Consider the following 18,320-nt stretch of genomic DNA (forward strand, 5'->3'; position numbering starts at 1 on the left):
GAATTCGTAAACCTTCCTGCGGGCGAGCAGCTTTAAGATAGTTATATCCATCATACAATAGTCCCTTTACTTCTTATTTGGCCTATATATCACCCTTACAATTATCCCATTAATTCTATTATATTACCCCTACTTATCCATGCTAACCGTGCACCTATGCCCTTAGGAATCGATGATCTGGACAAGTGCAATGCATCATTGCACTTGCCATATGTTTATCCTTCCATAAGGACATACATGATATACAAATAAATATCTTTGATAAATTTTCTTGCAGGTTAGTGTTTGTTTATTATTTTAACTTGGGTCTTCCTCAATAAGATTGTAATTTGACATTTTAAATAGTTGTATATCTTTAGTAACCATAATAGCATTGTATATTATCATTCTATTGTTTTGTTATTGAATGCACCATGGCACTTGTCATATGTTTATCCTTCCATAAGGAAATACATGATATACAAATAAATATTATCTTTGATAAATTTACTTGCAGCTGCAGTCATTTATTGGTTCAACCCGAATTACAAGAACCTACAAATATTCGACGGAGACCCCTCAGCCGTAAGCATATAGTAAGGATGACTTAATAAATATAAAGTCACCACTTCGTCACCTGTCAAAATAGAGTCTATTTTATATAAAATTCTATATAAAATACCTGTGGTTTTGCGTGCTTAAGTGTGGCGCGTGGCCGTTAACTGTTTCCTATTGTAATCATGGGTTGCATACACACAATATAATTTGAATAGCCGCTTAGTAGGGCTTTAAGCGAAGGTTCGTATTGTACTATTTATTTGAACTGTCAAAACATGCTTCTGGCTTTCATGTTAATCTTATGTAGGCGTGAGCAGAATATAATGAAAGCCGGAGACAGATCAAATAAATAATTAACAGCAAAATTAGTTTTATACCACAAATTACTATATCCAAGGTTAATAAGTAGATCTTTCACCGACAGAGCCCAAGAGTGTTTTTTATGTTTGTATTGTTTATATCAGTAGTATTCAAGGCATCAACAAATCAAATGGTTTATCGCGGCCAGAAATTTGTACAAACCGGACAGAAGTTGCGAAATTGTCATTTGTGCAGGAAAGAAGCGTTTACCATAATGTCCAGTACTGGACAGGTATAGTGACATACGTTTAAGATATCATGCTTTCTGTTTATGCAGGTAAACTTGTGTTTGGTTAAATTTCAACAGAGCACAATTGTCTGAACAGTGTACAAACTCATTACTGTTTTTTCAGGCAAGGGTGGAAAAAAGTGGTAGACAATGAAAGCAGTAACATTTTTATTAAAAAAAACACAAACAATGAGACAAACATTTCCAACATCTTTGGACGGTTCAAAAATCCCATGTTAAACATACGATAAAGCCCGAAACGCGTGAAAATGTTCCGAATGTAAATCGGGTGAAGTAAGCGCTTTATGTATAGAGTTAGATTATGCGTCTTGATACTGTACCAGAGGGGTCGGTCAATTGTGGGTTATTGATTACACTGGGCGAGTCTACTTATTTATTACTTGAGGATTAAAAAAACGTGTTTTTTAAATGTTGCTCTTAAACAAGGGTGGCGGTTGATCTACAAAAAGTACAACAACAGTTAATTCACAACAAATCGTACGGTATGTTTTATAATCAGTAGAAGCTAGTCGTATTTACGCTTATGAGACCTGTTTCACCCATAAGTAAAGAATTCATAGGTCCATATCATGAAATATTTTACCCAGCGCGCATATACTTCAGGCCGCGATCAATAAATACTGTTACGCACTAGGGTGGTTATTCTGTCTGGATGTAGCCTTCGGTTAAGAGCTAAATACTTTCGGGAGGACTTGGCCAATCGACATGAGAAAGCTTCTTCTAATGTATTAGGTCAAAAACTAGGAACTCTGTACTCACAGTTTATGAAGTTTAATTTGTGTATTTTCTTTTAAGTGACACAAATAATTCAAACACAAAGTATCAACGAATAGAATGTTACACGAATCACATTAAATTTCAAAGGAACTCAGCAATTCACAAGATACCACGCAGTGTTTATAATGTCACACAGTATAAATGTAGAGGACAGTGTTAGCTTCCCATAACTTAATTAAATGCACTTTTAACTTGAGCATTAAACTCTATTCATCACTTAATATATCTCAAAAGGCCTAAATAATTCACCATTCAGCAATGAAGGCTTGTAAAACATCAATACAAATATTCATAGTTAAGACTGTGTAGGCTTTCCATAACTTCTAAAGATAAGTGCATGTGCACTTAGTAATGTTCATTTCAATAAGGCTGCTTTTGCATTAAATCCACTTAAAAGGTTATATAAAAATAAATGTCCCTTCAAATCTTCTAAATGTATATCAAAATTACTTCAGCTTTATGTTAAAATGTGCTTACACCAATATAATTCATGCTGAAACTATTGTATTTGAATCTAAGATAAAGATTGGTAAAATTCTCAGGACTAGCAAAAAGTGCCCTTAAGCTTATTGTTCAGAACTGGAATGACCCAGATGGTCACAAATCTGGCCCTTTTATAGTAGGCAGGAAAATTGACCAAGAAAAACTGGTTAAAATTGGTCACACGGTAAATTGTCCAAATAAAAATGGTCGGACCAAAAATAATTGGTCACAGTGACCAAGTGACCGAAAATAATTGGCCACAAACTCAAATTACTGGAGAATTCTGTCAAATGCTTCAAAATGGATACAATAAAACAGTCATTTACAGTAAAATTATGTACTAGGGGTTAAATTTAAGGCTTTTATCAGCATTAAAACATCTTTAAGGATGACAACTATATTTAATGTTGCATAGCAACGGTAAATAGTCCAACAATGCAATGCGAATAAGGATGCATATCCTGTCAGGAAATGTGACAAATTCAGCGAGTTATCATGAAAATATTGTGATTTACACAAAACTCAGACTGTACAATAGGATGACACTTATCATTAACAAACAATTAAATACTATAGGTTAATTGTGCAAAGTCTATAGTGATTCGCATGTAGGAAAATGTTACAAAATCTGGATTAAATGTGCACTAGCCGAAACGGATGTCTCTCGGTAAATGTAAACAGAGTTCGGATAAGATTAAAACGAACATGGGAGTGTATAATGTGTGATTGGCCGGTCATATTATGTAGATGAACACATATGTGTACAATTCTGTGTTTCGTTACTGTCAGCTTGCAAGAAAATGTCACGGAAACAGGTCAAATCATAGCCAAGATCAATGACTGCACACAGTTATAAGAAAATGGTAAGTCCCCATTGTTCAAGGTGTTACAATACATCGTGAATTGTAGAATGAGGATTTTTCATTATTTTTAACCATTGTTTCAATGCACGTTCCTTACAGATCATAGAAATGGGAAACGAGCAAGTTCTCCTAATACAGCAGCATTTGAGGTCTGAGACCGCGTACCAAGAATACGTTTACAAAATCGAAAATGTAAATTTATCAATTTCTTTTAGGTTATTAACCGCCAAAACTTCTGATCCATAAAGCAATATAGGTGTAAAGAGCAATCTGACTAAAGTACATATCCTATTACGCTACGCTTAGGATCTGAAGACGTGTTATTGATAGCCACGTTCTGACGACCCTTCCGCTAGCCAATCAGAAGGCTTATTTACAACATTTTGTAAGAATAAAAGATCTATATTTAGCCTGGGTTTTTCATATTTACAATTCTTATGACATAAAGTGTCAGAGAGCCTTTTAGCTAGGTCGTTAGGACACTTGCTCTGTAAGCGAGAGGTCCCGGGTTCGAGCCCCGGACTGACTGCACATTTTTCTTACTCTTTGACTTTCGAACAAGTCGTCTGATTAATTCAATTAAAAATAGATTTGCGAAAATAAAAACAATAATATTGGAAATCCAAAATATACAGAAGACGAATGTGAATGGGTCATTCTCTGATCTTTTTTTAGAAGATCAAGTACTTTAGTCAGATTGGTGTAAAGAGACAACTGAGTTTTAATATCCATAGGAACTGGACTGCAAATTGATAATAAATCATTATGAGCCTTGAGAGCTTTATCGTTTAAAGGTCCAATACTAAGGAAAGTGAACATTTTAATTTCTTTTAAAAAGCACAGAAACTATTTCATTTTATTGGAAAATGAAAGTTGGTATGTAGAAATTATTTTTCTATGAAGTATGAAGAAAGTTAAAAAGACCTGGGGGTCATTCTGTCGATTCATTGAAATTTCAACATAATACACATACATTTCTTTGAGTTCCAAAGACCTTCTGTAAATTTTGACCTGCCAATCTTCATTATTTAGTGTCTTGCAGAAGTCTATGCACTGGCTATGAAAAAAATTGCCAACTCACTTTCCCTTAGTAATGGACCTTTAAATATTTTACAGCATACTGCATATTACCTGTGTGATAAATTTCATACCTAGATAACAAAATAAATCCCAGATCATTGAACATATTACTCGAGATAACGGTACCTTAAATATTGAGTCTTATGTCATTATAAAGTTCACAGTGTAATATAGGTTTTATTGTTTATTAAAGCACAGAGACCTGAAATTCTATTAATAATTCTATTTCTGTAAATAATCAAGCCAATACAAGTCTATATAAAAAGACCCACAACCCCCTCTATATAAAAAAATCAGGAATGCAACGCATTCACACCCCACCCACCTAACGAAAACAAGACAATTTCAAAAAAATAGAAGTGCGAGTTTGAACGGGTGGTTTGATTTTCTAAAGGCAACGAAAATATACCCGGAACTGTGCTTACTTGTCGCTGTCACCGTATTTACTAACACAAAATCAACAATATTAACAAAATTTCGTTTGTCGTCGAAGCCATTGCCATTCCTGGTGTTTTATTTTATAGAGGGGGTCTTTTTATATAGACTTGTATTCAAATGGCTTGTTCTATTTCATGACAAGTTCCCATACAAGCAAACATAAATGTATCTAAAAATAAAACTGTATTTCAAATAAATATAAAATTATTACAATAAATTCTTCAAGATATAATCACTACGGTTTCAATTCACCAAAATGGTCGCAGATTCCAAAAAAGCCCAAAAGACTGAGGAAATGATTTTAGCAATTTGACAGAAAGTTGGAAGCAATTTCCTAACAAAACATCTTTTTCAAAATATCATTGCCTTAACGACCGGAAAATGCAGATACAGAATAAAGGTTATAAGATTTTTTTTTGCATTTTATTATTAAATGATGTATACTTGGATAAATTCGCAATTCTATTTTTTATTCTTATATATTCTATATGATCGACAGTGAGGAAACTGGCTTTTAAAAGATAGCTATTTTCTTTATTTTTTGTTGATATTTGTTACATTGAAAGATAAAGAAATGTAAATTGTGAATATAGGTTATAAAATTATGACAAATTATTTATTATTGATGCTTTAAATGTTTAATAATGAAAAGAATTTCCCTATACGATTCAATGCTTGAAGTCCGCTTATCTATCACGGTATGACAGATGCTAACAGGGGAGATAATTTTATTGATAAACCTGTGTAATATATGCTGAAGTCCGGTATGGCTTACATAGTGTTTGAGTAATGCCCCGGACAAGGTTTTCAAAAAGGCAGGTAATTCAAAAACGGGACCATTTAAGAGTTATGGTTTCTTGTCAGTGCACTCCCTCTTACTGACCTCTATGAATATGTAAAGTATGAAGTCAATACCTTACATAGTATCTTACGTTATGCCCAAAACAAGGTTTTCAAGAAAGGAAACAATTAAAAAATGGGATAACCTAGAGTAATGGTTCATTGTCGCTGCACTTCCTCTCTATGAGCCATATCATTGTATAAAGTCACAACTTGGTACCTTCGATACTTTTTTAGTAATCCTCCGGACAAGAAGTGTCAACGAGGGAGATAATTAAAAGATGGTACCACCTAGAGTGATAGTTTCTTGTCACTGCACTCACTCACATTGACGTCTGTCAACATGTAAAGTATCAAAAGTCAATACCTTACATAGTATTCAAGTTATGTCCCAGACAATGTTATGAGTTGTGGTTTATTAACATTGCATTTCCTCTCAATGAGTTATTGTATGAAGTAACAACTTCGTATCTTCAATACTTTTTATGTTATCCTCCGGACAAGAGTGTGACAGACAGACAGACAGACTGACAGACGGATGAATGGACAAGACTGCGACAATTTGGGAGCATATGAAAAGCAGTGTACAATATTCTCGACTAAGAAAGATTTTCCAATTGCTGGAATGATGACTGGAAAGTGCTAAACTCTAGAGGAAATTGCAGATTGCCCAATTTTCTACACTTCAAACTAGGGAACGCTTTTTGACAAAAATCATAGCTATAATTAAATTTATATTATATGTAATGTTCACAAATACGAGTATAGTCATTTAAAGTGACATCTGTCTGCCAATTTAGTCTACAACAACCTAAGAACATCTTACTGTGTAAAACTTGAAATGTATCTAATTTATTTTCAAGCTATTTTACGACTTGTTTTGTAGAGCCACCAGAATCTGTAGAATCTGATCGGTTTTATCACTTTGCTTGCGTAATTCATCTTTAATTTCGTTTTGATGCTCTTCTAACTTTTCAACCTTTTTACTTAAGCCAGAAACTGTTGCGGTATGTGAATCATTCATAACATTTGAACTAAAGCTGTACTCTGGAAACTTTTTCAGCCAACAGCGTTTGTTTGTTAACCTTTTCAATTCATCCAATACCGAGTACATAGGTGTAACAGTATAAACATCTTCGTCTTTCATCTTTCCTTCAAATATCCCAACAGCAAGAAGTTCTGTGTCACTTTGTTTATGTGTGACAACTAACCCTCCTGAGTCGCCAGGTTCACCAAACGGGCAGGTACCAACATGTTTTATTTCTAGTTGGTCGTGCATGGTTAACTCTTTTCCAAGGATGTTGTCTGTAAAGGTCTGAGTTCGAACAGAAGCACCATTAACTCGGTATAACCCTTCAGTTATTTTGCTTTCGCTTCCATACTTGTATACAACACGAGAATGTATACTCTGCGTTAACTGGCCCACATTTCCAGAACAAAACTCAAATGGTTTGTGGGGTCCAAATCCTGAAATATCAATGTTGGAATTACGTGTATATGTTCTCATGATAAATCCATAAACATGAGGAAAACAAAAAAATCGCCAAGAAGTATAATTCCTTGTGGTTCATTAATTAAACAAGAGACATCCCTAGCTGAGTGGTTAGGTTACTGACTTCTAATCACTTCTCCCTTACCACTGTATGTTCGAAACCTCATTAAGACTGTAGAATTATTTCATATGTAGAAACTAGATCCAGCTTTCGGAAGGTCAGTTGGTCTATCCTTTTCCCGCCCATGAACAAAACAAAGCCCGATGTGACACCTGCAATTTCCATCTACCATCAAAATCACCGTATTACACATTCATTTAGATTTAAGTTGCTACAAGATGTTTGATACTTATATGTACTTGACGTTGACGTCGTATTTACATCAGCGTGTTATGAATGGAACCCCATATTATATTGTCCTTTTGTTCGAATGCCTTTGAACTGCTACAAAAAAGTATAAACTCAATCGCAGTCTTACTTTCTTTACTTTTTTTGTGAAGTGCATTAAAACCACATTGAAGGTAAAATTAGCATTTTTGTCAAATCGCCTCCAAAAAGAGGTGGAGCTGGTCTTTACAAACTGAGTTAATGCATAAACTTACCAAACTGTGGATGATCTGAATCATCAGGAAATGTTCCATCAGTAGGCCATCTTTTCTGTTTGATCTCCACCAGTGCAATCTCCATACCGGGAATTCCATTTCCACCCTCTCTATACAGAGCAGCTACAGCATCGCCAAAAATTTCACTGCAAGGTTGATACACAGTTACAGCATTCGGAGATTCATATTGTATCTGTCCTTTTTCCAAGATCTCCTTTAACTCTGCGCCAGCGAAAACTACATGCGCACTTGTTATACCAAACACACGACTGTCGTTTTCAAACTCGACAAATGCTCCCAAAGTACCCTGATTTACTTCCCCTCTTATTGAACATCCCATTTTAACATTCTCGTGGTAGTCGTGAGGACCTCTGCAAAGTGTGAAGATCCCTTCGCGAACATCAACTGGGTAGTTTCCTACTTGTTCAGGAAATGGTTCCTCATTCAATGGAATGAAACCTTTAACATGCACATAGAGCGCAATGCAGTTTTCTTTTCTTAACGAGAACCCGTCTGTATCATGTCCTCTTGATTTAAACCAACTAGCTGTCACTCTTGTTAGTTTGCTGTGGCTTTTCATTAGTTTCTTTGCGTTTTCCTTCAGACATTTTTCAAGATCTTCAATTTCTTTAGAAGAGGGGCGATCATTTGATTCTTTTTTGTTTATTTTCACGTTTTCTTTCTTGCTTGCAACATCAAAAATACATCTTTTGCATATTGTAAATTCGTTCAGATTTACGTCATCAGGCGCCGTTATCAAAACTACAAATGTGATTTCTTTTCCATATATCCTATCATCATTTTTATGCTGATAGGCCGGCCATACCTGAACTATTTTGTTTGACTTCTGTTTTATATAACTGCAAATACAATCACAGATATTTTGAAAACGTGGTAACTGGCGAGTGTATTTTGAACAGATTTCATTGAGCAAAGTCTTATCTGGTAATTTCCCTTCCTCTAATAAACTTGAAGCTTGATTTTCAAATTGACTTTCTTGTTCACTTTTTAAGCAACTTGTCCATGCGTCGGCATCTGAAGAAAAGACAATGAAATACATCCAGATGAAAAAATACATTATATGGAATTTGTTAAAATAGAACTTAATGTGCCTATGACTGATGTGTATCAGTGAGCAGAATACAGCAGTTCATCAGGATTTGATGTTTCTAACGAGATACATTTTAAAATGTTAAACTCGAGCTTGCATTGGCACAAAAATTAAGTTTTAACTGGAAATTTTCAATGAATTTAGTAATAAATTATCAAAGATTCATGTAACATCCGCCTCTAGCAAATTATAATTAAAAGAAATATCAAGGATATCATCCGAACTATGTTAGAGACACATTCTTGAATTATGTAGGCACAGGGTTAGTTGTACTAGAATCATTTTAGCATCCTACCTATGATCCATCTTTTAGCTTTCTTCCTTGTATTATTATTGTCTTGTGACTTTTCTTTTTTGTTTTTCTTATCCCTGTGATCATCATCGCTTTCGTCATCGCTGGAAGGATCATCGCTTGGTGGATCGCCCCCAGAAGCCCCATGTATCTGATGTACTCCGTCTTCTGTTTTCTTTTCTTTCAAACTTGACATTTTACGATCTTCATCATTCCTGTGGTCAGACTTTGGTCTTTCATGGTCAGAATCAGATATATAACTGAGGTTGTTTTTGAAATCTTTTGATACATCTAAATCAGATTCTAGATTGAAAAATTAAAATTGTGTCATTTAGGTTTTAGAGAGTATCTACCTTCGTAATTTTGGTATGGCTATCTTTACTACATATATTATGATATATTATGAAAACATCTGACAATATAACAAATTAAAGTATGACCCATGTAATATTGTACCTCCTTTTGAAGGGTATTCAGTTCCAACAATAAACCTACTTCGGCGGAGAGGGAAGGAGGTGAGGGTGGCATAGTTTCAAGCCCCACTGGAACCAATGTTTTGTCTCATATTCCTTGTTTTCTAGTAAGTTTTTACTTTTTTTTCAAGACTTATTATCGATTTATTGTGCACAAGTGAAATGTTTCATTTGATAGGTGATTTCTTGCTGTTCAAAGAGAATTTATCTCTGAAAAAGATGGGGTGGGGGGTGGACGGAGACAAAGTTAGGCATCTTTAAAAATACTGAGTAACATGCGGTAAAAGTTCTCTTTTTTGCCTTTACTCTTTAGATTACATATTGTGGAAGAAATTTGGTAGGGTTTACTTCTGCCCCAAGGTTATTTTTGAATGAAGTGAGAACAATTTAAAACAGTCCCACAGGACTCGACCTTGATTTTTCAATGTTGGAATGTTGGAGTTAGAATTCTATCTCATTAAATCCTTTTACTTTAGGCACCCTAGCAAAACTAATATATTCAAAGTTTTATTTTGTGTTTTATAAATTGTTTACCAATAGTTTGACGTTTCTTTTATCAAAATTAATGGTAAAATGAATTATCTGCAAATGTTTTGAACAGTAGCCATCACTTTGGAATTTGTCTCTACTCGAGCTTGAGGAAATTTCATGAATAATACAAAATTTATAAAAAAAAAAATAACGCCACGGTAAACATGTTTAAATTTTGCATACAAGTCTCTCACTCGATACAGCATATTGCTGTAACATTGTTTTGAATATAATTATGAAATATTCACCATTAGGTGGGTCAAAATAACCTTAATAAAATTGCAGCAAAATATTAAAAGGTCAGAGAGTATAAACATCTGATAAAATATTTTTCCTTTAATTAATTTTGATAACAAATGTAATACTGGTAAGTCCCTTAAGTTCTCATTAAAATGAGCATGTCAAAATGCGAACATTAGGGAAAGGCAACGTTGTTCTTACGTTAATTTCGTCAGCTGGGATTTCTTTAATAATCTAAAGAAGTGAAAGAATTTTCAAAATTGGAGTAAAAATGAGAAAGTTATGAGCATTTTAACTGGTCAAATTGGCGGCCATTATGTTTCCATGGCAACAAAAAAAAAATAAAAAAAATGTCGGATTTATTAAACTTTTAGATACACATTCGAACTGTATTTACGTATTTCTGTAAAATAATTTCTCTACAGTACTCTTTCCAGCTATAATGAAAGAAATTATCATGTTTTACACCTTACACTCAAGAAACATGAAAATTAGTCTATTTAAAAGGTTATTTGCTAAATAAAGAATTCAGCAGTGTGAAAATGACGTCATAAATACACTAAAATGGCTGCCTCTATGATCAGCCATTTTCTCAAATTTCAAACTGCCAAATCCTTTTCAATAGTTGTCCGATTTTAAAAATTCTTTCAGCGTTATGAAAGGCAGGAGACGGCTTTCATATAGAATTAACTTATTGTCAGGCTTTCCTTACCCTTATACTCTGTGTGTGTTTCATTACTTATTTGAACTATAGAGTTGCAATGTCAGACAGCATTTTGTTTTCTTTCCAGCCTATTAGTTTTCCATTATTATGTATTGAAAAATATTCTTACCGATATCTGAAACCACTATTTCTCTTTCACTGTGTTCTGCCCTATATCTACTTCTTGGTGCCTCATATCTTTGATCAGCGTTCTGGTTTAATTTTTCCATTTTCCATTTCTCGTTCAGATCAGTCAAATGACATTTACACGTACATCGCCTCTTACAGTTACACCATTCACATCCAGGCGATGGTGGAGTACTTTCCGCCACACTTTCTGTGACTTCTGAAACATCTCGAGACTGTATCCTGCTCAGAAACGTCCTGTTATTCACTAACTGTTCAACAACACGCTGACTGATGCTTTCTGGAAAGAAAATAATAAGAAAGAGTAGACATGACAAAATGCATGACCGCATTTTAATAAATTTACAAACATAATAAAGAAAACAGACAATTCTTTTGCTACTACACAAGGAATAGTTGAAAAAGCTTTAACTTGAAATGACCGTATTTTGGGACAAATCTTATAAAGCAAATACACGGAACAACCAACACAAAATAATTAAATGGCAATACAGCATGTAATGAATGAGTAAATATTATACTTCTTCTTAGTGTTTAAAAATGTGAAAACATTTTAAATTAACCTAAATGTTTGCTCAACAAGGCCAAATCTGAAGAAAAAAAAAAAGAATTGTTGTTTATTGACACCCGTCTGTCATTTTTGACCATAGGATTTGTGTATGTAAATATTTTCACTATACTATCTTAAATATGGCAAAATAGAAAAAAATGGAAATCTCCAATCTTCACGGCGGTACACATGGAACCTTGAATAATACACTTATGTGTAATTCCATGAAAAGCGGCTTATGTTCCCCAGTTAAAATGATAAACTTGCCTTAAATGAGAAAACAATGGGCAGAACTAAACAAACTGGTATTTGGAAAGGGGGTCTGATAGTATCGAGCATGCATATCACAGTAACTGCAAACTGCCAAAAGACAGGCAACATATCCAAGGGTGATTATATAATACAAAAGCTATAAAAGCGGGATTTTTAAGTCCCCCCACACCCCTCACCCCAACCCGAGCCGAAATGTGAGCTGAAAAACTAAACAAAACCACAACATAGAAGTCGTGCTGAACGTTGACGAAAGCGTACGAGTGTCTCTGTGATATGAAATATAAGACAATGTGACTGGCGCACCATGGAAGATAGATACCACTTGTTCAATATAGATAGTACCCATTAGTTTTGCGATTGAAAAGAGTTAGTACATTATTCCGTTCATGACCATGGTTCTTATAGTATACCTAGGGATAGGGTATAACATGTACAGTGGTATTTTCTTTCTGATCTGGCACCAGTGGGAATTGCGCTCTTGTGTGTCATTGAACGTTCCATTACAGTCATACGAACACATCTACGGATGTTTTTGTGTCTCTCCCCCCCCACCCCATGAGTGGTGGGGGCATATAGATTTGCTCTTGTCCGTGTGTCCGTCCGTCCTTCCGTCCGTGCGTCCGTCCGAAGTTCGTGACACGCCTAGCTCATAAAGTATTTGATATAAATTAACGAAACCTTGCAAGAGTCTTTATCATGATATGAACTTGCGCACCTTCTATTTTTTTGTCTGGCTCCGCCTCCTAATTTTAGAGTTATGACCCCTGAAATAGTCAAAAATGCACATTTTCACCTTATGACACGCATAGCTCAAAAAGTATTTGATATAGATTCATGAAACCTTGCACGATTCTTAATCATGATATGAACTTGCGCACCTCCTATTTTTCATCTGGGTCCGCCCCCTATTTCTAGAGTTATGGCCCCTGAAATAGTCAAAAATGCACATTTTCACCTTGTGACACGCCTAGCTCAAGAAGTATTTGATATAAATTAACGAAACCTTGCATAAGTCTTTAACATGGTATGAACTTGCGCACCTCCTATTTTTTGTCTGGCTCCGCCCCCTATTTTTAGAGTTATGGCCCCTGAAATAGTCAAAAATTCACATTTTCACCTTGTGACATGCCTAGCTCAAAAAGTATTTCATATAGATTCATGAAACCTTGCATGAGTCTTAATCATGATATGAACTTGTGCACCTCCTATTTTTCATCTGGGTCCGCCCCCCTGTTTCTAGATTTATGGCCCCTGAAATAGTAAAAAATGCACATTTTCACCTTGTGACACGCCTAGCTCAAAAAGTATTTGATATAACTTGATGAAACCTTGCACGAGTCTTTATCATGGTATGAACTTGCGCACCTCCTATTTTTTGTCTGGCTCCGCCCCCTATTTTTAGAGTTATGGCCCCTGAAATAGTCAAAAATTCACATTTCACCTTGTGACATGCCTAGCTAAAAAAGTATTTCATATAGATTCATGAAACCTTGCATGAGTCTTAATCATGATATGAACTTGTGCACCTCCTATTTTTCATCTGGGTCCGCCCCCCTGTTTCTAGAGTTATGGCCCCTGAAATAGTAAAAAATGCACATTTTCACCTTGTGACACGCCTAGCTCAAAAAGTATTTGATATAACTTGATGAAACCTTGCACGAGTCTTTATCATGGTATGAACTTGCGCACCTCCTATTTTTCATGACACATTCTAGTTTTTGTTTAATATGCAAATGTTGAGTTCTGATCAACCCAGGGCTAGCCGGGGCAGAGACGGTAGCATGCATTTCTACTAACGTCCGTAAACAGGTTTGAACAGTCAAACGAAGCATGCGTATTGTTTAATCACCTTTTAGATATGGTGCCTGCTCCTTAATTTTGTCCTTTGACAGTTAATTTGATACACGTGCTCCACTTCATAACCTGGGACCCCTTCTGTGAATTGTAGTTTGTTTTGTTGTGCCATTTTCTCGTTTAGGGCTAGACACTTATTTAAACTGGGGAACGTCCGCCACTTTTCGTGGAGTTGCACTCTATAACACGAATGTTCAATGTACACCACTGTATGAACACATATGCAAATGTTTCTATATTGTATTTAAGTACCAGTAACCTGTGCAAGTGTTTTTTTCTGACCAACACTGGGCTAAAGAGTGTAGACCGTGTACATACTCCTTAAACAGGCTCTTAAACATTTTTTATATTTTTTATTCGTGTTTCATTACAGTAAAATTCCAAAGGTGTTGAGAATTATACACACCACTCTCTGATGCCCAATATGAGTCCTATTATACATTATTTTCTCTAAATCCAATGGCTTTTTAATGAAAACTTTAGGAAGTAGTTTAAAATATCAGGATCTTTATCGGTCATGTGAACGTATTTCACTCATTCTCAAATTATTTGGGAAAGCACTGATCAGCATTATATCACTACCGTTTACGCATACTTGAACTTTATTTTGTTACCGACTCTCGAGTAAGTACAATGCATATAATTAGAGAGGTATTTAAGGCCCTAGAATCCAAAAAAGAATAATAAAACTTTCATAATAAAAAAACCTCGAATTGTAATATTCGATATTGTCGCCGTTTCCGTTTCTTATTTTTCGTGACATAGTTCAACGCATCTGATATTAATTACAGCAATGAAATATAAACTGTTGAACTGTAATACTACTTCTTAAACAAACAACATTCGATCCAATATATCTCGGCTTGTAAGAAAGAAGTGGTTTGATATTCCGATCGCCAAGATTACAAGAATGAACATAATCGTTGAGACCGTGCCATTTGACACATGTTTTTATCTATGTGTATACCGGCGTCTCTAAAAGTATGGATATAAAGTCATAAAAAATTGTTAGTTATATTGACTCAAACGAAAGATTTATTTCTAATTGTAAGAAGCAAAATGATTTGATAAACAAGTACAAAGAGGTATGATTTGATACCAAGAGTGTATTGTTTCTAACACGAGATTAATATCATTTCAGCATTCCTCCGAATAAATAGTTCCCGTAGGAGTGTAGAAACATATCAGTAATATAATACAGGTTTCAGGCTAACATTGGTTTCGAATACATTCTGAAATATACGATACTGTTATATCCTATATGTGATCTGATTAATTACAAATTAAAGCCTGTTAATTAGTCAATTATTATACGTGATTTGGGGTTTGATGTAGTTTCTATAACACGCGAAGGCTTTTCAGCAGCACTTGTGTGTAACCTTTTGACATTGTTAGCTTGAAAATTCCGACAGGAGATTTTTGGTAAGTACTGTTTTGATAGCTCGTTAGTTCTATGTCTCCAGCTGAAATATTTTTATGATTTTCCCCAGATAAAGTATATATATTTCGAATATTACATGTTTTACTGTTCTGTTGAATTTGTGAACCTTTCATTGTGACATGCATGTTTAAAACATTAAACTATTAAGAACAAAAGCCGATGAATACAAATTATCTCATTTAAACATAGATTAGAGTTCTGTTTCAATAGTTAATAGAACCAAAAGGACGCTTTATTTTGTGCATGAATTGATATAACTCTTGTGTGTATAACAAAACAAACAGTTGTGAATGTATGCTAACGTTTCCTTATATAGCAAATATTAAAACATCTCGTTTCTTTCTTTTGCAGTTCTCAAAATTGCACATTTATTAAGGCAAGTGTCAAAAACGTTGGTCTCGGCTATAACACTAAAATGTATCGGATATTACAGAGTCAGTAATACAGTAATTTTGGTTTATTTCCAGGGCAAATGATCAAATTTAGGGCGGAAATTTGTCGTTAAAATAGAAAATGCATCAAAGAAAGAGACTATGATGGTTATCTTTGTTAGGCAGTTGTCTTTTCCGGAAATGTTTCGTAATATTCGATACAAATGTGTTTTTTTCAAGATTTTCTTCCTTGTTTATGCTTTTGTTATTTTATGAGTTACCATATTCATTTTTGAGGTATTGCAAATTGCTGCATTAGTGTAAGCCAAATCAAAGACTATTTTAGTATTGCCCTAGTATCAGTGAAAACCTATAATATTCGCTACATTTTATTTTTAAAAAATGCTAGTAAGGACGAAGTATTTCTTTGATGTTCAAAACACATATTTGGATATGAATTTTAAGACAGCCATAAACTAGTGTGCGCATCCCTAGTTTGTTTTCATGTTGTACTAACGAAAATCCCAAATAACTTGAGAATAACTCTTCGGCACTAGACCTTTTGCGTGACAGAGAAATCGGTCCGGCCCTGGATCCTGGCTTGCATGTAGATCTAATAACTAATCTATATGACATCTATATAGGTTATGAAAATTAATGTACACTTCGAGTCACAATGTCTATGAAAAGAATAAAAACTTTTACCTTCACTTAAGTGGCGGGATGGGGGCTGAAATAGAAAGTGTGAATAAAACTGAAATTAGCCGACTTTTACTTCAATCTGACTAAAGTACATCTCCTATATTACGCTACGCATAGGATCTGAAAACGACCTATTCATTGCCTCGTTCTGACGGCTCTTTCGCTAGCCAATCAGAGCCTAGCTTACAACATCTTGCAAATCTACATGTAGCATTGACTTTTGATATTTACAATTCTTATGTCGTTATGTATCAGATAGCCGGCTAGCTCAGTCGGTAGGCCACTTGCTTTGTAAGCGAGGGGTCCCGGGTTCGAGTCCTGGAATAACCGCATATTTTTCTTATCCTTTGACAATCGTCGTCTGATTGGATAACATAAAAATAGCAATAATGGAAATCCAAAATATACAGAAGACGAATGTGAATGGGTCGTTCTCAGATCTTCGTTTAGAAGATCAAGTACTTTAGTCAGATTGCTTTTACTTAAAAATAATAAATTTCAATGTTTTATATTTTATTGCTTACATACGTGCAGATTTATTGGTCCTTTTTCCATTATTAGTTTAAAATCCACATCAAAACAAACTTACCTAGATTTGTTTACTATAAATCAGAATAATAATGTATTTATTTTTTCAAAAACATTCAGCTTTTTAAATTTCTATCAAATATTTTTCATTGACTTAATGTTTTTACATACACACTGATTAAGCCACGATTTTCACTTGATGACATATGAAAAATAACACAACGAGCAAGCATTTAAAATGTATGTCAGAATGTCTATACTTTAAAAAGCCGAATCTCTCTCTGTTGAAGACCTTTGGACCCGGTTCAAACACACACTTGAGGATGGCATATCAAAATACATATCTACTAAAAGAATTAAAGCAAAACCATCTCTGTCCTGGATAACAAAATCCATTAAGAAACTAATCCACAAAAAAAAACAGCTCTACAAAAATATCAAAAAACCAAACACTAATAAAATCAAGTCAGATCATGAACGATGGGTAAAATTCAAGAAACTAAAATCTCAAACAAAAGCTAAACTTAAACAATCATATGATTCTTATATAGAAAACATTTTGAATCTTGCAGGTGAAAATGGAACTGACACACAAAGTCAAGTCTGTAACAAAAAGCTCTATACTATAAAAGTTCAAAACAAGATTCACAAAAGGTATTGCCACTAAAAGATCAAAACTCAGGCTCTCTTAAATGTAACAACATTGAAAAAGCAAATATTCTTAACAAACAATTTCCGTCAGTTTTTCCCGAGTTTCACTACTCTCACTTAAACAGACATGCATACAAAAACTTAAGCTTCTGGACCCCAGAAATGGCTGTAAATACCCCCAAATGAGTGACATCATCATCAGTAAAGTAGGTGTATTAAAGCTCCCTGCCAACCTTAATGCCAACAAAGCTGCAGGGCCTTACTGTCCTGAAGGAGTTGAGAGAGGAGGTTGCTGACATCGTCACTGTTCTCTTTCAAAAGTCCCTGACCACTGGCAACATTCCTTATGACTGGACCAGCGCAAATGGCTGCCCTATTTACAAAAAAGGAGATACCAGTAATCCATCAAACTATCGCCCAATTTCCCTTACATGCATTCTCTGTAAAACCCTTGAAATATAGTTGCCTCCCAACTGTCTTTTCACTTTACCATCCACAACATACTCTATGATCTTCAACATGGCTTCAGAGAAAGAAACTCCTGTGAGATCCAGCTCATTAAATTAACTGATTACCTTGTGAACAACTTCTCCTTTGGTAAACAAACAGATCTCATACTCCTTGATTTTTCTAAAGCTTTTGACAAAGTAAACCATCTCAAACTCTTATACACTCTTCAAGAACATAGTGTTTGTCCTCAAATCCTAAACTGGATTCGGTCTTTTCTCAT

At 34.7% G+C, this 18,320-nt stretch overlaps 1 protein-coding gene across 1 annotated transcript; it reads right to left on the bottom strand.

Annotated features, from left to right (window-relative positions):
* Positions 1-872: 872 nt before the first annotated feature.
* LOC123560066 (uncharacterized) lies at positions 873-18,111 on the bottom strand. The gene is made up of 6 exons (XM_053534172.1): positions 18,022-18,111; positions 16,415-16,463; positions 11,204-11,500; positions 9,130-9,429; positions 7,724-8,758; positions 873-7,095 (listed from the first exon to the last, which is right to left on the bottom strand). Exons 1-6 carry the CDS (start codon positions 18,109-18,111, stop codon positions 6,497-6,499), a joined length of 2,370 nt encoding a protein of 789 aa, XP_053390147.1. The 3' UTR covers positions 873-6,496.
* Between the last annotated feature and the right edge of the window lie 209 nt (positions 18,112-18,320).

Source organism: Mercenaria mercenaria, unplaced genomic scaffold (genome assembly GCF_021730395.1).
Source record: "Mercenaria mercenaria strain notata unplaced genomic scaffold, MADL_Memer_1 contig_3439, whole genome shotgun sequence".
NCBI lineage: Eukaryota > Metazoa > Mollusca > Bivalvia > Venerida > Veneridae > Mercenaria > Mercenaria mercenaria.